The following is a 25,730-nucleotide window of genomic DNA, read 5'->3' on the forward strand; positions in this document are numbered from 1 at the left end:
TCCTATAAGCCATACCTCTCTTAATACAGCCCAAGATTGTTTGGCTCTAACATCATAACGTTGACCCATATGGAGTATGCAGTCTATCAAAATGCTCAGAGTGTTTTCAGAACAAGTAAATTCCTCTCATTTGTACTTAGGAAGCTAATTTTTTTACCCAGGTAGAAGACTCTACATTTGTCCCTATTGGATTTCACATTATTAGATACAGCCCAATGTTATAGATTGCCAAAATGCTTTTAGAGACTAAATCTGCCACCCAATATGCCAGCTATCCCTCTTAACTTTGTGTTAGATGCCAATTTTGTGCCTGGTAATGGGACTTATAGAAATATAAGCCACACAGGAGCATAGCTCTATGGGATCTTCCTCTGAAGACATCCTTTGACAAAGAATCATTAACAACCAGTTCTGAATCAATCTGATTGGAATATAATCTATCCCATATCTCTCCATTTTATCCATAGAAATAGGATGAAATTCTTTTTCCAAAACTTTACTAAAATCTAGATAAGCTATAGGCACTGTATTCCCCTCATCTCCTAGTTTAGTAATCCTATCAAAACAAATGAAATTAAGTATGTTTGGCATAATCCATTCTTGAGAAAACCAAAACTGGTCTTTTGTAAGCACTACATCATTATCCAATTATTCACTCACCTTTCCTGCTGTGCTTTATTCTAGGATTCTTCCCAGAATTAAAGTTAAGCTCAAAGATCTAAGGTATACTTATTGTTTCCTCCACACACACCCCTCTTTTTAAAAATTAGATCTTCTGCCCTTCTTCCACTTCATAGTATCTCAATCACATTGGTCAGACTTTCAGGACTTGGAGACACCAAGTTCAACTGGGATGCGGGACTTGAATTCATCAAAGGCAACTATGTCTGTTCTTTGGCTATTTCCACATCTGATTTGGGTATCAGCTCCCTCATAGTCATTTTGGTTTTCTAATCTATCAGACAAAGGTCCTCCTCCTTGGAGAGAAAAGAGGAGTAAAATAAAAATTCTTCTCTTTCATGTCAGTCACTCTTAAGCCATCCACTCTAAGACAATCTCATCCCCACTCTAAGCATCTTTCTCCTGGCATGACTAGTGTTAGTAATAGGTAACAAGTACATTTTCGGACTGAAAAGCACCAGAAAATAATGAAGTGTCACTCTGGTTCTTCTTTTCACCTTCGAAAGGAAGTCAAGACATTTGTTCCAGATCATAACTCTCAGCTTCCATTAGGAAGTTCAGGACTCTTGATCTGTTTCTCTATATCTTTCTTCATAGCTGATACTAGAACTTCACTGAGATGCTTGTGCTCTAAGTCACATGAACCTAGCTCACCAATGACTTCCTCAGGCTAGAAGAGTTTTACATCATTTGTTTATCTCTGCTATTTAGGAGTTTAAAAAATTGTTTTTTAAAATAAAAACCATAAAATGCTCTCCTAGTTTTCTTATCCCCCAGCTAGGGAAAAAAAACTCTAATGTTTTTAATAGAGGTTTAAACCTCTGATCACCTCAATCCTATGTATAGTTACTAGTGTTCTTCATTACAGTCCCCCTCCCCACTACCATATGCAGCTCATTAAAAGATATGAGTCACATATCACCTATGACTGGTGTAATTTATATGTGACAAAATCAGGAAACAAAAGCAGCTTAAAGAAATAGGGAAAATGATGCAAAAAGTGTCTATCACACATAGACCCCGGGGAAGGGAATTAAACTTCACTTCTCTTTCACTGATCCCAAAGAGAGACCACCATCAGTCACATCAGCCCCATTCTGGCTATTCCCATGAAAATTTATTGTTCTAGAAAGCAGAGAGTGAGTCAGTGTCTATTTCTCTCTCTCTCTCTCTCTCTCTCTCTCTCTCTCTCTCTCTCTCCCAACATTATATCACTGGTGTCAACCACCTTGAAGTTTGGCAAAGTCAGATGTCCCCCTTTCTTCCACAATCCAGCTTAAAACTCTCTACATGGCAAAATGTATATTTATATGTCACTATGTTTATAATACTTTAGTCTTAGTTCCTCCTAGAGCAGGAAAACTGTGCTATCCGTGCTGAACTACAATTCCCAGAATTCACTGTTAACTTCCAGAAATTGGTTACAATAAAAACAAAAACAACCCTTTGTTGTTCCTGGCATACTTCGTTAGCTTTAAGTCATTCTGAGCTTTTGGATTCCTGGTAGCACTTTAAAAGACAGTTCCATGCTCCTATATTCATCTTCTTTGTTTTCACTGGCTACATTTTTTAAAAATATCAGCTGTTTCATAAATTCCCTGAGCATGAACACATTTAGATGCCATTTAGCTCCATTTTAACTTATTGGAATTATTCTCTGTTTCTTTGAAACTTAACTCATGAGTATTTCCTATCTCTTCTGGTCTGAGTCTCTTCTGGTCTGACTTCCTCTTGAACGTTTTACTGCATAAGTCTCTAACAATCTTTCCTCTAGAACCTTTGAAGTAAATTATCACAAAGCTTATAGTGCATGTCAGATTAAGCCTGAATTTGCTCTTCTCTTATTGGCAAACAAATGCTAAGTGGTCTTTTCCCTGCAGAGTTCCCATTAGCTCAACCCTAACAACCAATAATATACCCTTCTCCCTCAGTGAAATTTAGATCCAAATTAGAATTCCCCCTTGTTGGTTCCTCCATTTGAGGAAGGATAAAATTACTGATACCAGTCAAGAAGTCATTGTTCCCTCTGTTTGTGGCTGGCTGATGGGAGAAGGAGGAAGAAGAGGAATGGAAAAAGAGAAGTAGGGGGAAAAGAGGGGGAAAAGAAAGAGGAGAAGGAGGAGGAAGAGGAAAGGGAGGTAGGGATGAAAGAGACAGAGAGCATACTTCAGCAGTTTGAATAATCGAAATCTCCTATTTCCTATAACAAAATATCATGTATATCATGTCTCTGTGCTGGATGATCACTTTTTTTATTGTTCAGATATGATTTTGTATGTAGCCTTTGAGATCACGTCCAACTCTGAAATATAATATTAGGTCTTAGAGATGGCCCCATTTGTCTGATCTAAAATTCTGAGGTCCCCTAGTCATTATATTATCTTAGGTGCCTCCTATGAAAAGAAAGCTTGCTTATTTTTCCTCCTTATATTTCCCAAATCACACATATATTTTTGGTGGAGAACATAGCAATAATAGGAATTGTCTCATTTTTCTCATTAAAAGCCTTTTCTTAGTTGTCCATTGTATCCCTAAAATTGTAAAGCATAAGAATCTAGAATTTTCTTGCCAGCTAAATTTTAACAAATAACCAACAAAAATGAACTTTAAATAAAATTGAAAGTGTAGAATTTATTATACTTCTTCAGAACCACTGATATCCTTCATTCCTTAGGCTCATATTATTGAGCATGACTGCTAATTTAATAAATTGTAGTCTAATGTCCTCAGGGTAATTTGTTTTCTCCAAAGTGTTTTAGTCTTTAATAGTCATAATAATAGCTAATATTTTTTTTTCCTGAGGCAATTGAGGTTAAGTGATTTCCCCAGAGTCACACAGCTAGGAAATGTTAAGTGTCTGAAGCCACATTTGAACTCAAGTCTTCCTGACTTCAAGGCTGGTGCTCTATCCACTGCACCACCTAACTGCCCCAATAACTAGTATTTATACATGGTATGAGCACTTTACATATATTACCTCATTTGGTCCTCACTACAATTTTGTGAGAGAGATGGAATTATTATTACCATTCCACAAATGAAGAAACTAAATCTGAGTTTGGTAAATTGCCCAGGATTATACATCTAGTAAATGTATGAGGCAGATCTTCCTGGAATTCTATCCATTAATTGATTCTGCTATTATACTGAGTTAGAAAAAACATAATTTCTGAAAATACTTAGGAAATTTCTGAAAATACTTAGGAAAGAATTCACTATTTAATAAGAATTGCTAAGAAAACTTGAAAGTAGTCTGGCAGAAATTAGTCTTAGACCAACATCTTACACCATACCTCATAATAATTTTAAAATAAATATATGGTTTGAATATTAAAGGTGATATCATTAAAACAATTTAGAAGTGAAATAGACAAAAAGTACAATATGTTCAGAAAGTATGAAACATATAAGACCAAACACCATTTCCTCATATTCAAATTAAATGTGTACGTATGATTTTCAAAAGAAGAATTGCAAACTACTAAAAAAAAATATGAGGGAATGCATAACTATTACAAGAAAAAGGCAAACTAAAACAACTGTATGCCCTGCAAACTGGTGAAGATTACAAAAACACAAGCTCAAAATGGGAGGCATTGTGGAAAGATAGGCATTGTTGGTGGAGATGTGAATAAGTACCATCATTTTGAAAAATAATTTCCAACCATGCAAATAAAGTAACTAAAATGTCCCTATACATTGAGAAAAAGTCTCTACATAGCAGAACTTCTAATGATTACAAACAACTGGAAACAAAGTAGATATCCATCAACTGAAGAATGTCTAAACAAATTATGACACACAAGTTTATAGAATACTAAGTGTTATAAGAAATGCTGAATATAATAAATACACAGAAGCATGGGAAAAAATTATATGAAATGGCACAAAATCTAAGTAGAGCCAAGAAAACAATATACACAAAAGACTACAAACCATGTAAATGTAATGAACAACCACCACAAAACAACCAATGATGAATACTGAAAAATTACGAAGTAGCATAGCCCCCCAAAAGAAATGCAAGACACTTCCTTACGCTCAACTGTAGTCAGTCAATAAATATTTTTTAGAACGGTATGTCAAAGACCATGCTAAATGCTAAGGATACAAAGAAAGATGGATTTTTGATAGTTTTTTTTGCTCTCAATAGCATAGTTTTTGCTCTCAAAGGAATACGCAGAGAAAATGACTGGAATGAGATCCTCATCTGAGGAAAAGTGAAGGAAGCAAACCTGTTACTGGAAGGAAGAGAACCTGAGGGAAAAGTGTAAGATGTAAGAAACTTAGAATTAGGTGGGGGAGGAGAGTTGGGGGGAAGTTCAGATATGAAGGGCTTTGAATGTCAAAGAGGAGGCTTCTTATTTGAAGCTGAAGAGTGACACGGTCAGACGTATGTACACAGTAGCTGGGCAGAGGATAGACAACAATAGAGAGAGCCTTGTGGCAGGCAGACCTACTAGCAACTCTTAGAATAGTCCAAGGGTGAGATGATGAGGACCTGCATCAAGTTGGTAGCAATGGGAGAAGAGCAGAGATGGTGTATTAGAGAGATGTTACAAAGATAAATTTAGTACACCTTGGCAACAGATTGGTAAACTGAAGATGGCGATTAGATTGGGAGAGAGCCGAGTTAGTACACTGAATTTAGTGCCAATTTCTATTCTACGCATTGATGAGTTTTGTTTATATACTTTCTCCTCTTTTTCTTTTTTAAAAATATTCGTTATAGGGGATGGCTGTCTGGGAAGGATAGGGGAAAGATATATTGCTAAATTTAGGTGAAGTGAAAACAAAATGTTAGCCATAAAAGCTAATTTGTAAAAGAAATATGAATAAAGATAAAATAAGTAGCACAAATGTGGTAGCATCTAGCTACCTTAATAATCTTAAACAAATAAAAAGATATGAAAAAAGAGAAAAAATCTAATGTAGTCAGAAAGCAGGAATATGTAAACTATTTGTCTTCTGTGCCTCAGATCGCCCCCTCCAAGCCCTACGAACCAAAGGAGACCAACATTAAATGCTCCTCCAACTAGACCCACATCAGGCCGAGGACCTGCTCCAGCAATTCCATCCCCAGGCCCCCAATCTGGGGCTCCACCAGTACCATTCCGTCCAGGACCTTTACCTCCTTTTCCTAGTAATAGTGATGCATTTGGAGCACCTCCACAAGTTCCATCCCGGCCAACACGGGCTCCTCCCAGTGTCCCAAGGTAAGAAACTGTTTATTGGAAAGGAGGCTGTTTAGTTCTCTTCTCCTAGAGTGACAGACAAGGTTTATTTGAAAAAGAAAATTGCAAACATTTTCCTGTTTTTGTATGCAATTTTCATACTCCAGGGTAAACAAGTAGGTAAATAATCATAGCAGATCCACACAGATAAATGAGAGGGCCTGCTATGTGGGTTAAAGTTCATTGTGGAATCTTCAACAATTTAAAATATCTCACCTACAAACAGAATTTAAAGAAAACCTGGTCCACCTGAATGACACTGTGGCAGCCACTCATCATGGGAATACAACTGAACAATATGAGAAAGAGGAACAGAGGTTGAAGAGTTTTGTGGGCTATGTTAATCTCTTTTATGTGGAGAGTAGTAGTATGTGCAATAATCTTACCTCAATTTCTAGATAAATTCCAGAATGTATCTTTTGGGGGCATTGAAATAATTTCTGAAGTATAATTTTTTTCAAAATCAAAATAATGTTTTATCCCAAGCTGCATTTAATTTGTAAGACTAGGAATACTTCAAAATTGTAATGAAATCTTTATTGTTGAAAATTTTACCATAAGCATATTTGATGAGAATAATCAGTAATCTCATGTAAGAAACAGATCATCTTATAATCAAATATTGTGACAAGTTACAAACATGCTTATATATAGATAAGTTCAAATGGTATAACACCTTAATTTTAGAGCAGCGAGGTGGCATAGTGGATAGAGCACTGGCTCTGGAGTCAGGAGGGTCTGGCGTTGGAACAGCGACTAGCTGTATGACCCTGGGCAAGTCACTTAAGCCTATTTGCCTCAGTTCCTTCTTTGTAAAAAGAAGTTGGAGAAAGTTCCAAATGAAGTCACACATGAAGAATTAGACATGAGTGAAACAATGCAACAACAACCTTAATTTGGCATATTTCAAGGCATAAACAGCCAAAGTTTTCCTAGTCTTGGCTTTTAGAAATAAAAATAAATATAGGTACCACAAATGGGCTAGGCATTACATGCTATTCTAAAAATATTATTCAACTAAAATTTTCCTCAACTTTCTGAAAGAAACACATCTAAATGTGTAGTAGAAAGAGAAAAGACTTGAGTTTAAATGTGCCAGTCCACTTGTCAGCATTGAACCATTTTGCCTCCTTCTTAGAAAAGATTCTTCCATTGTCTTTTTCTCTTCAACATGGAAATGGGGGAGCAGAGAGAATAATGGGCTTAATTCAAGGATCTCTAACAATTAGAACTAACATGACAAGACACATGCACCGCACACTGAGTGTTCTTTCTTCCCAGAATGCTGTATTAATGCAATAATGTAATTAATACTTCCCAGGCCCCTCCAGGTTTGGCCTACCCATTTTGGGTTCAGCTGAAATTTTCTTCTGGCATGAGAACCTCAGCAAAAATATGCAAAAGAATTTCCCTCAATATAAAAAATGAGGTTTCAGAACTAATCCTCACAGGAACACACTAGCAATGTGCAGTCTACAAAATTGTTGGTTTTGGAGAACTTTGGATGGATTGGGGGGGGGGGGGGAAATGGCTGCCATTGTGCCATTGGGGGATGAAGGAAGTTCAGAGAAGGGTGGGAGAGCAGCCCCGCCCAGGAGAAGGCAATCCAGAATTCTGTCCGTGTCACTCTAAGAAGGAACTACAGCAATCTAGATTGCCTGGCCTTGGTATTGAACTTGCCTGTCTTGCCTGACTTGCATGATTGCTTTACTTCTTGGTTGCAGATAAGATGGCTTGCCAAAAGCATGTCTGAACATAATCCTTTGAATCCTAAACTGACTCCTTAAACTGGATGCAACCACTCATGGCATTTCCTACCTCACAGAAAAAGCTCCAGTCGCCCATCATTTTTTCGCTGTGCTTGCTGGTGGGGAAAGGAATGGCTGGTGAAGGGGGCTAATGAGTTTAAAAGGTCCTCACTGGAGAGTCACAGAAGACTTAAAAGTTGTCATAAAAGAATATTCTAGAATGGCCTCAAGATAGATACAAAATAATTTTACCTTAAGTTGTAGATAAATTCTTATTTTGCCCCCAACAATGCAGTTTTATTAGACAGCCAGAAGACATAATTAGCCCCAAACAAAGACTTTTAATGAACTATCATTGTCAGAAAAGAATCAAAAAAATGTTTTTCCATAAACCAGGAGATATTCTCCATTCTTTTAAAAAATAATTTATTTTTAACATTCATTTAAAAAAATTTTTTAGTAGTTCTAGATAACTTCAATAGAGAATTCAACCCTAAAACAGAAATATAGTTGAAGCAAGAAAGTATGTGGTTTTTTTGCTGAGGCTTCAAATTTACTCACAAGCTCAATAAGTAAATATGAAAAGCCCTGTGAGGGGCCGAGTCACCTGAAAGAAAGAATATTTCAGGATCCTTCTGCCCATTAAAAGTTTCACATTAGATGGAGTACTCTGATTGCATAGCGTCTGTTTTTAATAAAAAGCCAGAACAGGAATCCTTACAAATGCATGCCAGAAAGGGGGTTTAAGATTTTAAAAAAAGAAAGAAGAAAGAAAAAAAAAGAAAAAAGAAAGAAAAAAGTTAAAAAAGTTGGACATTCTTAAAACATCACAAGTTTTTTATTTATTTATATATTCTCATTTTTTTTCTCATGGGTTTGTCATGATTTTCTCTACTTAAAGAGAAAAAAATTAAAAAAAAAAACAAAAAGACATATGTGCTACTCTCTATCAGATCCAGGACAACAGCTTTCTGAGAAAGACGTTTCATTTTTTCAAGTTCTTTACTTCACTGAAAGTCCTTTCTTCTATTCTATCTGAAACAGAAACTCCTAACGTGACAAGGCAGCATGAACACTGTCCTGCTGATTCCCTGCAGTCTTTAATATTGTTGCAAAAGCAATAACTGAACCTTTGGAAGGAGAGGATTCAGTGTGGGCTTCTGCTTACTTTTCTTCTGGATGATCCACCACTTTATTAGCAAGATATGACCTTGCCTTTTAAGAGAAAACATAATTTTATCAAACCTACTCAGAATTAATCAAGCTACTTGTAGTTTTAAAGAAACCATGAGTCTTCTGGGATTTTTTTCTTTTTCTTTTTAAAATTGCTTTCCATTTTGATATGCAGAAGAGGAAAGGGAAAGGAAAGGGAATACTTTTTGGCTCAATTTTTCCTCTGCTTCTCAAGCTGTTTTGGTTTATGTACACTGAATTTTTCTGTGAGGAAGCTGAAACCATTGCATGATGTGTGCTTGCCTTAATTAATCCCACCTGAATAGGGGAGAGTCTATCCCAACAAAGCTTACGAATGTGGGTGCTGACTTAGTGAGTAAGTAGATTGTGCAGCGTCTATGATTTGTAAAACCTTTTCTGTTGCCAGGAGATCTGGGTTATCCCCTCCTCCCTCACCCCCAGTTCTCCTCCTCTGAAGAGAATAAAACCAGCTGTAAACTTGCTCAGTGCAATGATCTTAAGCAGATATAACTGCCTCCATAGAGTCCCATTGTGACCTTGTTCCCCTACTTAAAGATCAGAATCTTCATCAAACACTAACTTTAGTTCTCAAAGAGTTATTCTTGGTTATAGCTTCTTAAAATTAGTTTATTGGGAATCCGCAGCTTTGCCATTAACAGAGCAAATTAACTGAATCAGAGTGTGTTTTTCCTGGCGACAGCTGACTCTGGCATTCATTCACTGGCTTATACTCTGCTCCTCTCCCTTTTCCTTGAACTAAAATGTTTTACAACAATCTGAATAGAAGGGTGGGGTATGATGGAGAGGGTCTCCATCCAAGGAGAGCACTTCTTCATTTACCTCATCACTCCCATCTCCATTTAGCCCACATTAAAATAACAATAATAACTATCCATCACTTCATAGAAGCTTTTCTAAATGTGACTAAATTGGGCCATCTCAAAGTATCTCCTGGTCCAATTCACTGTAGTTTAACCACACATAGGACCACACAGGGTGGAACCTAATCACTACTGTTATCTAACCACTAAGGCTGGTGACCAAATCATGTCCTGCATCTGATTTGTTCACACGACAGAACCACAGGCTCACATAGGATGGCCCTTTGGCCAACAATTAAGTTTTAGAGCTACCAAGTTTGAAGAGGAGACTTCATTAAACTAATTCATTTGACATCCTTAGTAAGCAAGTCTTAATACAGTTCCACAGGTCAGTAAATTATTCTTTAATCAAGTAATCCCAGAAGAAATTTGATATAAATACTTCTGAAGAGATCATAATGTAGTGATATTCTTAGTTGCTTTAGTATTAATTCAAGTGATGTCTGGTGATTTCAAATATCTCTTTTATGTAAGTTAACTATGGGTTTTATAAATAGCTTATATACAATTTTTTCACTTAGGGATAAGGTCTCCTTGTTTTGTTTTGTTTCATTTTCAGCCAGTCCCCCAAATTTTGAGTAACGACACACCCTCGATTCTTATGAACATGCCATTGCATCCCTAACATCAAGGTTTGGTACCATGGAGGATGAAGCTGCTGAACTTTAAAGTTGTAGGTTAAGGGTACATGGACAAAGTTGCTTCTGTGACTAGCCTGTGTTGATTTCTCCTAAATAGGTATATTGGAATCATTCTTATTCCTCAGCTGCCCTCCACATTTATGGCTTCTCTTAAAAGTTTGTTGTAATCTGGACAAAAGATATATTCAGCTTGCAAATTCTGGTTTCAGCCAAGACTTTCTTAGCCACTCTCCCTTTAAAAAAAAAAAAAAGGAAAGAAAGAAAAGTAAAAGAATTCCAATAGTTCAAATGAATATCTTTTTTTTTTTAATTTTTAGATAAGTTAAACTTAAAAGTAATTAATTAAAGACAAATATTGAAGTGAGTTTGCCAAAAACAAGATCAGGAACCCAATTTTGATTTGTTCCATTTCTAATACTTAATGAATCTTCACAAGATTATTATGTAACAGAATTTATGAGACCCTACTTGTTTAGTTGATAGTTTAGCATTAGCGACTATGATAATTTAGGATCCTATATAAATCAATTTGGTAGTTTCTTTTTTAGGCCTAGAGAACTTTCTCCTTTCCATAAATATCTCCAACCTACCACAATTCAGAATAAGAGACTGCTCACTAGAGGCCCAGAAATAGAACTGCAAGTTTGGGGAAGATGAGAATTGGGAGCATGGTGGGAGGAGACTATTTCCACAGTGTTTTTAAAGGGCCCTGTTACATATTTTTTCAGACACCAAATGTTGAGGGTGAAGGGGAAAATAAGAGATGACAAAACTATGCATTTTACATGCATCAAAGCACAAGTCATGTAAATGCAGACAGGCAACTGCCAATATAACAATATGTCCTTGTTAACCCAGAGGTAACTGGCATTGGGTTAACTAAACAAAATTGCCTCAGTGTTCCATGACAAGAAATAGCAAATAGTCTTTCATTATTCTCTTTAAGGGCTCTGAATTGCTGGCTTCCACAAATGGAGGGAAAGGCTTTCCAGAGGTTTAGTATTCCTAGCCTTACCCTGGGTCTCACCTGATTGATAGAGGAAAATAGCCAAGGCAGAAATCTGGCACAGGAATCAGTGACCAGTAGAATATGCATAGTCAAAGATTTATTTTTTTCCCTCTGGCCAGTCAGCAGCAAATTGTCACCATTTGGAATCTGCTGAATGTTCTTATGTACAAGCGGATGTCAGCTTAAAAATAAATGGTTAGACTGTAAGCAAATGTGTACTATGATGGCCACGTCCTACAATGTGATTGCATAGTTTTTTCTCTTACTGTTAGAAAAGAATAAATTTACTGTTAGACATTCTGTTTCAGCCAATTAAGAGTTAGCTATTATCCAATGAGTTTTTCCAAAACTTCGGCTTTTCATGGAGTACTAAATTGTAGCTTATGTTCCATTCAGGTACCAAGCTTCCAGAATGGGCAATCAAAGTGGTCCCCTTTCTTTATGAGTTATAACCTATTAGGAAAAATTAGAAGCAAAATGTAAATAATGCTTACCGCAGTTGCTTTGACCAATAACGACCAGGAAATTCAAAATGAAAGTTTAAATGCTGAATCCTTCCCACAAAGCCTTATGTCTTTAGGTGTCTACCTCCAACAATAAAAGGAAAGGATTTAAAAAGGAGCTGAGGGGTTGGTGACTTTTGTCTGCTTGTCACAATCTTATAGCTGTCTAAATGTAGAACTTTAAAATAGTTGACATGGAAAGCCTTTGGCTTGTTCATGTCTACATATAGTAACTTTCCTCTGTGGGTGTGTCTGCGTCTAAACACATATTTACACCCTTTGGTTGCCAGATAAAATCTATCTCGCTTACAGAATCACGTGGTCTCAAATAATTTAGTACATTTTGCCCTGGCCAGTGCTTACAGGGGAGGGGATCGGGGAAAGCTTGAGAGATCTGTGTGTTGATGCCAAATTACAAGCAATTGGATGAGGGTGAGGGTCACATGGCTCAATGATTCAAAATTAGAAAAATTTTTGTAGAGGGCAAGTCTAAAGCCACAAGGTATGCAGGCAACTTCCCAGTTTAGGCAATGCTCTAACTTGGTATGACCCTTGTTCTTTCCTTTTGGATGCTCTTCAGGCATCACAGCCACAGGGTGAACAAAAAATACAAAGAACCAGTGCTTGAAATTGCTCAATTTTTCAAAAAAAAAAAAAAAAAAATTGGTCCCACAAACAAATAAATATCCAGTGTGTTATTTAAAGAGAAGCAGAAGTGTTAGAGCTGTATTATTCACATTTACTATAGAAAGAACAGCCCATCCCAGCTGCTCAAAAAGACCAGTACTTCAGATTCTCAACTGTTCAGCCTAAGCATGGTTAAGCTTTGACTGAGATTTGCCTTAAAACATAAAGAATTTAGAATCTGTGAAAATGTGGTATCTTTTTATTTTGTAAATTATTTCAGACATTGAAAAATAGTGCCAACATTTTGTAATTATCTAACATAAATCAAAGAGGAGTTTAATTAATGAGAAAGGTAAAACCCTTTCTCTTACCTATCCTTTGATGGAAGGATCAATAAAAAGCAATATGGGTCAAATATAGCAGAAAAAGAGAGAAGAAACTGGAGACTACAGACTGGATAATCCACAACTCACAGGGTGGGAGTGCTTTAGGATTTGTAAATCACAAACAACTACCTTACCATATACTACCTTTTCCCCATCCACTAAGAGCCTATAATTTTATTGAAGGGAGGAGCTCCTCCTTTCATGATGATATCCATTTTAAGAGTTTTAGTGCACTGCCTACGGGCAATGAGAAAAGTGACTGGTCTACGACTTACGATCAATATGTATGAGGAGGAAGATGATGACATTTCCAGGACTTTGCTGTCTCTATAATTATAAAAGCTTAATTGTGAGAACTTTATCACCTCATATCTATAGTACCTAAGGTTTTCAAAGCACTGTCCCCACAATGTATCTATGAGGAATATTTGTATCTTTAGTTAAAACCCCATTCTATAATGCACCCAGTTTTGTTGATTTGACTTGAAATTATTCTCAAGATCAATTTTGAAAGTGACTAATCTTTTTCTCACAGTTTGAAATCAGGACAGTGGCAGTCAAATCTCCACATATATCGGTATTCAACCTTTATGTTAATGAATGAAAAAAATTGAAAAATTAAAAAAAGTCACTACTATTTATAATGATCAAGAGAAAATTTTACTTTTTACTAATGATGGGAAATATGAAATAAGTTGAATGAAGAAACCTTATTAGAGAAAAATTCTAACTCATTGATTGCACTGAGTTGAAAATTAATATGTGTTGACTAGAGGAATCATGCAGTACAGAACATTCCTATTGTCTCCCAAACCCTAAAAATTCCAGAAACATAATTTGGAAATGATAAGAAATCTTAGAGATCATTCAGTCTGATCCTCTTGTTTTGTAGATGAGGACACTGAGACCCACAGAGAAGTGACTCTCCCAAGGACAAATGTGTAATCAGTAATAGAACCAGAATTTGAAAAGAAGTCTTTCTGGTTCTAATCCAGGGGCTTTCCACACTGCACCATCCTGTTTCCAATAGATTGACCTTATATTTCAGTTTGTCAGACTATATAAATATATTTTAGGTATGTTTAGAGTGTTGTATAATTTTTTCAAACCATACCATTCTAATTTGACATTATCTTAATGATTAATGACTTTAACATCATATGAGAAATACATTTTAAAGGATATTATGTTAATAAATATACCCCATTCCTCCTCAAACTTTGGTTATATGACTAAATGCTTCATTTTTATTTTATATTTTACTATGTAGGTAAGATCATTTAGCTTAACATTATTGTTTAAGATCTGTTCAGCAGTCACAAGATTCCAATTGCTTACAAAACTTCTAACTTCAGTCTTCAGGAGCTAATACTCTTATATGTATAGAGTTTACCTTTCCTGAACCCCTAAGTCTTTCCTTCCCCCAGGGAAATCCTGAAAACAAATCCAGCCCTTGCTCTGTAGAACAAATGATTCCACCAGTGTTTCCCTGAAAGCCATGATAAGTGTAGAAAAGAAGTCCCCAAATGGATTTCTAGATTTTGCAAGCACATACCTATAAAATATAAAATTTTCAATCCATTTTATTAATGCTACCTTTAAAGTCCTTTTTTATTATTTGTTTCTTATTCATTCACTATACAAGAATATATAGTAAGCAAATGATACATAAAAATTTGAGAAAAGACTAAGAAGTGATTACAGAGATCATTGGGTCCATTATCTCCAATTTATGGGGCAATATTCTCCTGTAATCATTTTTCATTACACTACTTTCCCTACTTCATTCTTTCCCAGTTATTTTTTTCTTTGTACCTCAATTCAGTAGCATCATCCAAAACACTGGACCCCATTTTCTTTTCCTTTAGTTTCTTATGTTACTCAAACACCTGCCTTCTAGCTGCTTTTGGCAAACAAATACAATGAGGTAATGAGAAGAAGAAAATGTCCTACTCTCTTTTTGGCTTCATGTAGCATCCAACATTATTCAAAACAGGACTTTCTTATCATGCCCTGTCCAAAATTGCTTTGAGATCAATTGTTCAGAGTTTCTGAAGTTGAGTCAAGAAGTAATTGTACAGTGTACTTCCTCTTGAAAACTAGAAATTTATCTTATATTCTACATTTACTGTAGATGTATAGAAATTACGTAATATTATTAAATTAGTTATCTTTATTTCAGTTGTTCTTATTATCTGACCTTTTCTATCACACCTGTGATGTTTTAAAAAAAGCATGCAAAGAAAGTTTATAAGATGTAAGAGAAAATGAAAGCCTTTTATTTATAAATGTTTTTAGCTTCTCTTTCCCAAAGTCCAACAATTTCCTCATCAAAGGCCTCCCATGATCATTGCAGCAATGTTTTTTCTGAAAGCATATTTTATGGAATATGGTTCCAGGATGATGGCAGCTTTTGTTAAGGGAGATGCCTAAAAGGCTCCCATATGTTTTTCATTGATTTTGCAGTCTAGACTTGCTTTATTTAGTGACTTTGTGCCTGAACTGGTACGGTTTTTGTAGACACTTTTATTAAAACAACAACAATAATAACTAAAAATGTGTATGTGCTATTAAAACATAAAACAAAAATCTTAACTTCTTGTTAGAGCTCTGGGTCTAGGACAAGGAAACTGGTTGAAAATTTATCACATGCTCACTATTACTATTCTTGTCTACATACACCAATCCATCACCTCACTCTCACAAAATTGTACAAAAATAGAAAACTAATAAGAAACATCAATATCTATTATATTCATACAACCGATATCAATTTTTTTTGATGAATTCTTTGTGACTGAGATGATAATTGTTAGTCAGAAACCTCTGATTCTTTCTCCAGTCTCTTTATATAACCCTGGGGACTTATGATCCCTGCCCTTTTACAACTAACTTTTACAAACATAGCATTTCCTTTTTAAGAGAGAGAGAGAGACAGACAGAGACAGACAGAGAGACAAGAGACAGAGACAGAGAGAAAGAAAGAGAAAGGGGGAGGCCAGCCAGCCAGCCACTGAAAAAATGGAATTGAATTCTCTAGAGTTCAGAAGTGCCTTTGCCACATGTTGAAAATTTAGTTTTCAAAAGTTGTTGTTGAGTCTTTCTGACTAAGAATTACTTAGATGCATCATAACATTATCAGAGAGAGAAAAAAAGCATTACTAATATTTCTAGATCTACTCCATAAATCAACCTTTTGCTCCCTGGTAACAGCTCAACACAGCAAATCCATTCTTAGTTTGACTCGGAAAGAGGCAGAGAAAATGTGGGTCATTCTGTCTCTACCCAATACCATTACTTGGTTTTGTATTAAACATTTAATTGAGCTTAGTCACATATTTACTCATTGACATGGCAGCTAGCGAGGCATACTGCCTTTCTATTTATTTTTCTGTTTGCTTTGTGGGGGAAAAACTTTTTAAAATTTCTTCTGATGCATGTAAGAACTCCCCCTGCTGGAAATTTTTGAAAGTAATAGTATTTCTTTAGAAAATAATCCCCAATATAGAAATCATATCTTACCCTGAAGGAAAGTAGGAGAGGAAGGGGGATAAAAGAGAGAGAGAGGGAAGAAAGGTGATAGAAGAGAGGGCATATTCGAGGATGGGGGGGGGAGTGGATCAGAAGCAAAACACTTTTGACGAGGGCCAGGGAAAAAGGAAAGAGAGAATGGAACAACGGAAATAATTTTGAAGCAAGTTTCTCTGATGAAGTCCTCATTTCTGAAATGTGTAAGTAACAGAATCAAATTTATTTTTAAAATGAGCTATTCCCCAATTGATAAATGATCAAAAGATATGAAGTATGTCTAAAGATCTATAAAATCATGCATACTCTTTGACCTAATAATACCACAGTAGGGATACATCCCAAAAGAGATTTTTTAAAAAGGGAAAGGACTTACATGTACAAAAATATTTATAGCAGCTCTTTCATCAGGGCAAGGAATTGGAAAGTGAGGGCTTGCCCATCTATTGGGGAATGACTGAATTAATTGTGGTATCTGATTATGATGAAATATTATTGTTCTATAAGAAATTATAAGTAGGATGCTCTCAGAAAAACTGGAAAGTCCTCCATAAGTTCATTTAAAGTAAAATGTATTGCATACAAATTAATAGCAATTTTATGGGATTTTCAGCTGTGAATGACCTTGCTATATTCTCAGCAATATAGTATCCAAGACTACCGTGAAGGACTTATGATAAAAAATGCTATCCATACCCAGAGAAAGAACTGATTGTGTCTGAATATAAATTGAAGCATACTTTTTTTACTTTATTTTTTCTTGATGTTTTTTTTTGAGGGGGAGTGTCTATGTTTTCTTTCATCATATGACTTAGGAAAATGATCTGCTTAACTTCCCATATGTCTTCTCAATTGGGTGAGATGAGGAGGAAGGAAGAGAATGTGGAACTCAGTTTTAAAAACAAATGTAATAAATCGTTCTACATTTAACTAGGGAAAAATAAACTATTAAATAAACAAAAAAGAAAAGAATCTCCAAGACTTGGTTCTAACCAAAATCCCATTTTGATTAATATAACAATGCTATTTTTGATCAATGTAATTTTCAAAATTACCAAATGGAAAGAATACTAGGCTAAGAATCAGAAGCTTGGGACTTGAGTTCTGTTTATGCCATTTATTAACTGAATGACCTGGATAATTACAATGACTATTCATGGGCCTAATCCCATGAAGGGAGGGGAGAAGAGAAGGATGGGAAGGAGAGAGAGAGAAGAAGAAAGAAAGAAAGAAAGAAAGAAAGAAAGAAAGAAAGAAAGAAAGAAAGAAAGAAAGAAAGAAAGAAAGAAAGAAAGAAAGGAAGGAAGGAAGGAAGGAAGGAAGGAAGGAAGGAAGGAAGGAAGGAAGGAAGGAAGGAAGGAAGGAAGGAAGGAAGGAAAGAAGAAAGAAAGAGAGAAAGAGAAAGAAAGGAAGAAACAAAGAAATGAAGGAAGGAAGGAAGGAAGGAAGGAAGGGAAGGAAAGAAGAATTTGTTGCCCAACTAACCAGTTTATTCAAATCATTAATAAAAAAATGTTTAAATATAGCACAAGGCAAAGCACATATGTGAGGCATTTAGACTTCCTTCCAAGTTGACATCAAAGTATTGAGTCTGGCCATTCAAGCAATTCCAAATCCACATAGTTGTACTATATAGTTCCTAAACAAAGATATTATATTATAGATAGCTCTCTCTTTTTCACAAGAGTAACATGAGAAATTTTGATAAATGCTTTGATAAAAATCGAGGTTATATCCATAGCATTCCCCTCAACAGCAGAATGTGTTTATTTTTATGAAGCCATGTGAGCTCTTTGTAATCACTTCTTTTTCTAGATGGTCACAAATATATCTTTATATATTTCATAATTTTGCCAAACATTGAAATTTCTATAAAAATTCAAAATTTTGAAGATTTCATTGACTTTTCTTTTGTGACAATCATGTCAACACTTGCTCTTTCCTGTGCTTGTAGTATCTCTCATTTTCCACAACCTTTCAAAGATCACCAACAGTAGTTCATGCATTGCCTCCCTCAATAATCTCAGAATATCATGTAATATAATTTATCTTGAATTGGTCAAATGAACTCAAGGACAACTAGATCTTCCTGTTTATTCTGTTATCAACTCCCTTTCAGCTATTTTTGTTCTATTCTTTCTAATCTAAAACTCCTTGTTTTGTCCTTGACTGAGAAAATAGTATCAAAATAAGAGTTGATTTGTTTAGATTTCTTCCTATCACCTATTATCACAATAAGCATTAATCTTATCCCTTTACTGATCCTCCTCTTTTTCCCCAATATTGTGAAAAACAACCAAACCTCTTTTGTTGTCCTCAGGTTTCTTCTCCAGCATCAGCTCATTTTGAAATTTGATATTTTTTATGCAATTCTTATGGGACGGTGCCATTCTTCTGTACTGAACCTATTGCCTGCCCTTCGTTCCATTCCTCCATACCTTTTGAAAGTTTAAGTTTATTTATCAATTCCTTGTGCGTCCTCATTCATTGAATTCTTTACAAAACTACTCTTTTTTCTTTCTCAATGGAATTATTTATCTTTGCAGTTTCATTAATATAATTCCTTCATCCATTCAAGAGTGATTTCCCCTATTTGATTTTTGTCCCTAAAATTTCACTTATATTTTCTCTGAAATCCATTTTCTCAAAATCTAGATAGCTCAAGAATTTTCCTATAACTCTTCATCACAAATTTTTAAATAGATTGGTTACACTGTGATTTTCATCATTTCTACTCCATTAACCAAATCTTGCTTGTTGGAAAATAAGATCAATCAATTAATAATCATCAAGTATTAATTAAATGTTTCCTCTGTTCCAGGCTCTATTTTAGGCATTTCCAAAAAATTAAGAGGAAGTACTATTTAAACATCAAATAGTAATAGTTAAATTCATTATCCCCCAAGAAGTAGAGACAGTCTGAAAAGTGACCTTGAATTGTGTAACTATTAATTCACAAATCACTTAAGGATATGTCCCTAGAAATTCAATATTTTCCTACCATAGAGAGTAAAAACTATAAAATAGCTCTTAAATTCTACAGAAACAATCACTCCATATTCTCAGTTCAAGTTTAATAAAGTTATTAATTACATTCTCATGAGTTCATTAAAAATTGCAAGTAATCTAAATTTTGGCAAATTGAATGAAACTTAAAATATTAAATACTAAGGCGATTCTGTTATCTAAAAGAAGCCTGTAGTATATCTTTAATAATATAATTTGCCCCTTATGGATTTCTTTGAAACACCGTATAAAGAATTTTCTTCCAGGGGGTTACACCAATTTTGTGGTGAGTTGATATTACATCCTTACAATCCCCACAGGAAAATTTGTAATACTTCACCTTTGATATTAGACATGCTTATTTTCTGCTTACATTGATCTTTTTAGAAGCAAATAGTATTGGTTAATATCATTTGTTGTAGTTCTACTGATTGCTAATAAAGTAACAGCTAACTTGATAAAGCCTCATTCTCAACAATTCTAAACCTAAATTTACAATTTAAGACTACTTCTTAAAATCTAAGAATTTCCACTACCTTTCTACTCTTTATCTTATAATAATGAGAGTAGTAGCAGCTGTCATCTTTATACTGTATCATTCTTTCATATTTCTTTGAGACTGACATCACCCACATACCAAAATATGTGAGGTATTTTCTCACATATTACAGAATTACAGAATTTAGAGCCTCTTATAAAAGACCTAGACCATCCAGTCTAATCCATAAGCAAAAAGAAATTCCTATTATAATAAATCTCATATATGGCCATTCATTTTCCACTTTAATAAGGGATGCCTCACCATTCAATTTTTGGACAAGCCTGATTAATAAGAACTTTTCCCTACATCAACACTAAATCTGTTTTTTTATTGTTTTAAAGTTTGTTTAGTATAGTTTAGTTTTATAATTTCTACTCTTTGCTCCTGGTTACTCTCAGGACTAAAGAAAACGAGCTTATTCCCTCTTCCATATGAAACTTTAAGATATTTGAAGACAAACAATTATCATTTCCTTCCTACAACCCCAAGAAGTCTTCAGTTCTCCAGGCTAAACACCCCCAATTCCTTCAAATGCTTTTTATATAACTTGGTTTTAAGAGCCTTTATAATCTTGGCTATCTTCCACTGGTTACTTTCCTGTTTTTTGGTTATTTTTCAAAACTGGTACCCATAATTGAACTTAGTATTATGTAGTATGAACAGGGAAAAGAATAGTAAGCCTCTCATTTCCTTGTTCTTCAATCCAAGTTTCTCAATACAAATCAAGGATGCATTAGCCTTTTGTTTGCCATGTCACAAGAATTACTAATAATAAGTTGCTTGTCCATTCAAGCCCCAATAACTTTTTCTTTTTTTTGACAAATTGGTACCTAACTTTAACTCTTGCCCTCTCATCTCCTACTCATTAAGTCAGGTTTTTCAAACTTAAGATTTATCCTCTATAAAATGGCACTAACAATATCATAGGAGGTTGTTGTGAGGGTCAAATGAGCTAATATGTACAAAGTGCTTTGCAAACTTTAAGGTCCTATGTAAATACTAGCTAGTATTATTTAGAATTTCCTGAAACCTCTAACAAAGGTTCATACTACTGTTTTTTCTTTTAGTTTACTTATGGTATAACTGACAGGAATATTTTAACATGGATTAGAAACTGATTTCCTTATTTTTGTTGTCGGTTATCAGGATCCCATCCATCCTAAGCAATAACTATCTCCAAACTTCTTTTCCCCAACATAGCTAAAAAACAATTTTAAACTCTCCATTGTCCTTGATGTTCATCATCAATCTCAGTTTATTCTGATTGGCTTTTTACAGGACTATGCTACATTTTTGAATTTATCCTCTATTACCTATCCTTCCTTTTTCTGTACATATCTATTTCTATATCTTTGTAGATATATAGTTTTATCTGGGTGAAGCACAACATTTTAAAAATCTTGGTTGGAGCATTTCCTGAACATCTACAATTGCCTTTTTAAACAACTCCTATTTTTCCTCACTGGAGAAATTTCTTTTTATCAGTTTCATTCTTGAGAATCCCCCCTCCTCTTGGGAGCAACTTTAAAATTTAGTCCATGGAAAATACTATTTAGCTTTCTTCTGAGATCTTCAAAAATTTGCTTTCCCAAAATCTAGAGTACATGTGAAATTTTATGCCAGGTTTTCATAATTTCCCTATTAATTAGACTCTATATATTACAGCTATGGAAACTAAGTCTCAGATGTTAAGTAACTTAATCACTGTCATACAACTAGTATCAGAAAGAGGAACTAGATCTTACTGACACAAAGTCCAACTTTCTGTCTATTGCAGTAAACTGTGCTTATACCCTCCTTTTCCTCTTTTACTTTTTCTTTTCTCTAAGTGAATTTAAGTAACAACAAAAGCGAATTTGAAGCCACCATTTCTAGGAAGTCAGGACTACAGCACTTACCACTTTTTTTTCATCACTGCAGAGATGACATATTTACCAAGCAAAAAGGATATTGCTGAGATTGACTTTTCATCTTAAAACTTACTCTTTTCCCATTCTAAGAGTATTGAAAGAAGTAGAGGCCTACTATTCTCTTCCCTGTTCATACTACATAATACTAAAGAACATGGAAAGAGTATTGGATCTGGAGTCAGAAGAGTTGGATTCAAATCTCAATTCTGCCATTGACTCACCTATATGCCTTTGAATAATTAAATTCATTTATATGGACCTTCGTTTCTTTATTTGTAAAATGAGGGAATTGAACTAAAAAAATTCTTAAGGCCCCCTTCCAGTTTCCAGTATGTTTTTAAAAAGTTATCAGCCTACTGATATTATCTACTATTCATTAATCATGATCTGTAGATCCACATCTTTGTTGTCCTGAGTATTTTTACTTTATCTTTTTTAAATCTGAATCTCCCCTAATTTAACCAAGCTAATTTCCCTGAAATCCAGAGGAATTTGTCCTGCAAGAGTCCTAATGTAAAGTTGACCCAATATTCATGAAAAGCCCAGATTTACCTAAGCTTAACCAAAGTGGGTCAATGGCCTCAAGGGGAAGGAGACATGTTTTACTTCTTCTATTCTTACCACCATAAATCAGAAAAGGATGAAACAAAGAAACTGACATATCCTTCTGATTTACCAGAGAAGCCATTCTATTCATCCACAGTTCCATCCACCCTGCAGCAGCATTTGCCTTTCTTGTGACATTTGGTAGAGTGCAAAAATAGTATACAGTGCCCAGCCCTGCAGCTACAAATTGTAAGGCCATTATGTTGGTCTCACATCTTTAAGCTTTGATTTGAAAGCAGAAGCATGGCTCTCCTATAGTAACTATAAACCAACCACATACACACAGTGTTTCAATAAACTCTAAGTGATACAAGATGCTCCATTTCAATAAAAAAAAAAAAAGGGTAACTTAATGAAACCCATCACAAAGAAGAGCAACTGAGGAACAGTTGTTGCAAAATTAATAACTTTGCTCCACCCAAAACAAACTCTGTTGTGCAGTGGACTAAAAAAACCCACTTTAAATAGATTAGAGGCTGAAGTAATGAAGTAAATATTAATGGTTGACCTGAAATGTACTTCTTTAATCTGCTTAGACATCACTCTATGTCCACACAGGCTGTGGTCCTCTGTGTCTGCAGTATTTCTCTCCTCACTTCTGCCTCTTGCAGTCCCTTTTATTCAGACCTTCCATTAAATTCTGCCTTCTCTCTGAGGACCTTCCTGATCTCCCCTTTGTTGTCAAATACTTCCAACCCTCTTGAGCCTCTGTATTTTAGACATTCTGTATTTATTTGTTATCATCTCTACAAGGAGAATTCCTAGATCTGTAGATCCAGTTCTTCCTTGTGACTTACAATAGCAATCACCAATTGCCTTTTGGAGCTTGAAGAGCGCTAAAGGCAGCTCAGTCTCCACATCTCAAACTCATTATCTTTACCCCTACTTCTTTTCCTTTCCCCATGACCCTATTCAGTCTTGCTGTCATTTTGACCCCTCACTCTCATTTATGTTAAATCTTGTCACTTCTGCCTTCAGACCCTTCTCCTCACATGTAGTGACAGCCCTCATTCAGGCCTCTATCACCACACCCAAGCCATTGCAGTAGCCTTCAAATGCATTTCCCAGTCTCTCCATATTTAAACCATCCTCAAGCTTCCAAGGTGATTTTTCTCAAGGTCAGGTCCTGTCACCCCTCCTCAGTGAGCTCCAAAAACAATATAACCCCCTTCATTTGGCTCTAACGCTCTTCAGAACCTGCTCTTCCCTCTGTCGGACTCCTCCAGGTGTTGGCCATCTCTCTACTTCCATGCACTAGCCATTCCCTAAGCCTAGAATGATCTCCCTCTTTCCTTCCTTCTCCTGATTTCCTTTGCTTTCTTCAAAACTTGACTCAAATCTTACCAACTAAAGGTGTCTATTATAAACCCCTTTCCCTCTCAGATTGCCTTATACCTGCTATGTTTTAGCTATCTTGTACAAACTGAGTGGTTCACATGCAATGATTGCATTAAAATGTAAGTTCCCTGAAGAGAAGGAATATTTTTGTTTGTCTTCATATTCCCTAGACTATTACATTAACTGTGGATACCAGACACATAAAACACAAGACCAGTGCCGTGCCTAGTCTATAGTAAGTCCCCATAAATTCTTCCTAATTGATTAGTTGACATGTTGCCCATGGGAGAATGTAAAATCTTTGAGAATAGGACTGGGGGTTTTTTGTCCTTAAGTCCTCAGCATCTAATATAGTGTCTGTCACAAAGTAGGTACTTAATAAATGTCTGCCAAATTGAATTTGCTTTATTTCTTTCTAGTGGTTCTTCAAAGGGAATATTTTAGCATTTTTGTATTAGTAAAATTCACCCCGAGTCCCAGAATATCAGAGTCAGAGAGGATCTCAGATGTTGCTGAGTCTCACCCATACCTGTCCAGGCACACCCTCTGCAATGAACCTGAGATGTGGCAAACCAGTCTTTTCTGGAAGATCTTTAGTGAGCAAGGGATTCTACTACTTCGTAAAGCAGTCTTTTTTCTACATTGAGATACTGATCATTGTTAGGAAGACTTTTTAAAATTTATGTTATTCTAATTTGGGGTCTTAATTGTTCCCTTCCATTGTTCCCACTATTACTATGTGAGATCAAGCAGAATAAAATCTAATCTCTCTTCCATGCACTCAATCACCCTTCACAACAGAATTGCTTTCTTATCTCCATAAGTCTCCTCTTCTCCAGGCTAAATATTCCATTTCCTCCACAGGTCCTCATAAGTCATGAAGGTTCTTCACTTTCCTGGTTAGCCCTTCTCTCAATATTCTCTAGCTTATTAGCATCATTTTTGACCCCCAGAATTAAATAGTTCTTTTCATGGGATCTCTCCAGGGAAGTTAGAGTGCCTTACTGCCTGCCTTACTGCCATCTGATATTACTTTGGCTACCACTGTGTACTGATACTAAACTTGCAGTCCACTAAAAATCCTAGCTTTTTTTTTCAAATGAACTGCTATCTAGTCATACATTCATTTATTAACTTGATTATTTGAACCAAGTATAAGATTTCATATTTATCCATATAAAATTTCATCTTAATAGTTTTAGCCCAATCTTCTCTCCCATTAAAACCTCTTCAAATCATGTTTTTAATAAATTAGTATTCATTTTATATTGTATTCTGATGAGATCTGAGATAGAAATATACTAATATTTTAAAGTTGGATATTTTGTTATTATTTTTCTATAAAACAATTGTAGATTCAGGTTATTTGGTTACAAAATATTCATATTTATAATTCATTTTGTTCCTATAAAACTGGGAACTAGAACATGATTCAGAGATTCAATTCAATGTGACTTTTATTAAGAACCTAACAATACATGTCACTGTTCTAGTATTGTAGTTTATATGTCTAGTGTCAATATTAACCAGTTTGAGAGAAAGTGTTAAAGTTTTATTTATCTTTTTGGTCAAAATTCTTTCTTTCCTTAAATGTCCCCTGCTTTAGTCAATGCCATTATGCTATCTTTTCAATTTTTTTTTCATATCCAATGATATTGGCTATTGATAAGTTAAGCCTCTTTCTTCTCCACAACATTAATTGAACATGCCCATCACTTATGTAGCTGGACCACTCAAGCCCTTGTCACTTCATGTAACCTACTAGTTATTGATTTTATAGTATTCACCTATTCATAATTCTACACATAGTAACCGTAATTATATTTATCCACTATTTTGATTACATCATCCTATTACTCAGTGACATCTGGCCCTGTTCCAAATTGCTGAATCATAA

The 25,730-nt window shown here is 35.2% G+C and overlaps 1 protein-coding gene and 1 long non-coding RNA gene across 10 annotated transcripts in view; one reads left to right on the forward strand and one right to left on the reverse strand.

Annotated features, from left to right (window-relative positions):
* Positions 1 to 25,730, forward strand: part of DNM3 (dynamin 3) — a 565,331-nt gene that overhangs the window by 522,678 nt on the left and 16,923 nt on the right. For 7 of the 9 annotated variants that reach the window (XM_031936892.1, XM_031936891.1, XM_031936888.1 and 4 more), the window contains one exon: positions 5,661 to 5,897. In XM_031936892.1, the coding sequence (XP_031792752.1) occupies positions 5,661 to 5,897 (237 nt within the window). Of the gene's footprint in view, positions 1 to 5,660; positions 5,898 to 8,707; positions 10,261 to 10,297; positions 10,496 to 25,730 lie in introns of those variants that run through there. The other 2 variants (XM_031936894.1, XM_031936895.1) reach the window with 2 other exon arrangements.
* LOC116419062 lies at positions 10,263 to 11,735 on the reverse strand. Its single transcript, XR_004229285.1, has 2 exons — positions 11,407 to 11,735; positions 10,263 to 10,612 (listed from the first exon to the last, which is right to left on the reverse strand). It is a non-coding gene; the product is annotated as an uncharacterized LOC116419062 (long non-coding RNA).

Source organism: Sarcophilus harrisii, chromosome 4 (genome assembly GCF_902635505.1).
Source record: "Sarcophilus harrisii chromosome 4, mSarHar1.11, whole genome shotgun sequence".
NCBI classification, from domain to species: Eukaryota; Metazoa; Chordata; class Mammalia; order Dasyuromorphia; family Dasyuridae; genus Sarcophilus; species Sarcophilus harrisii.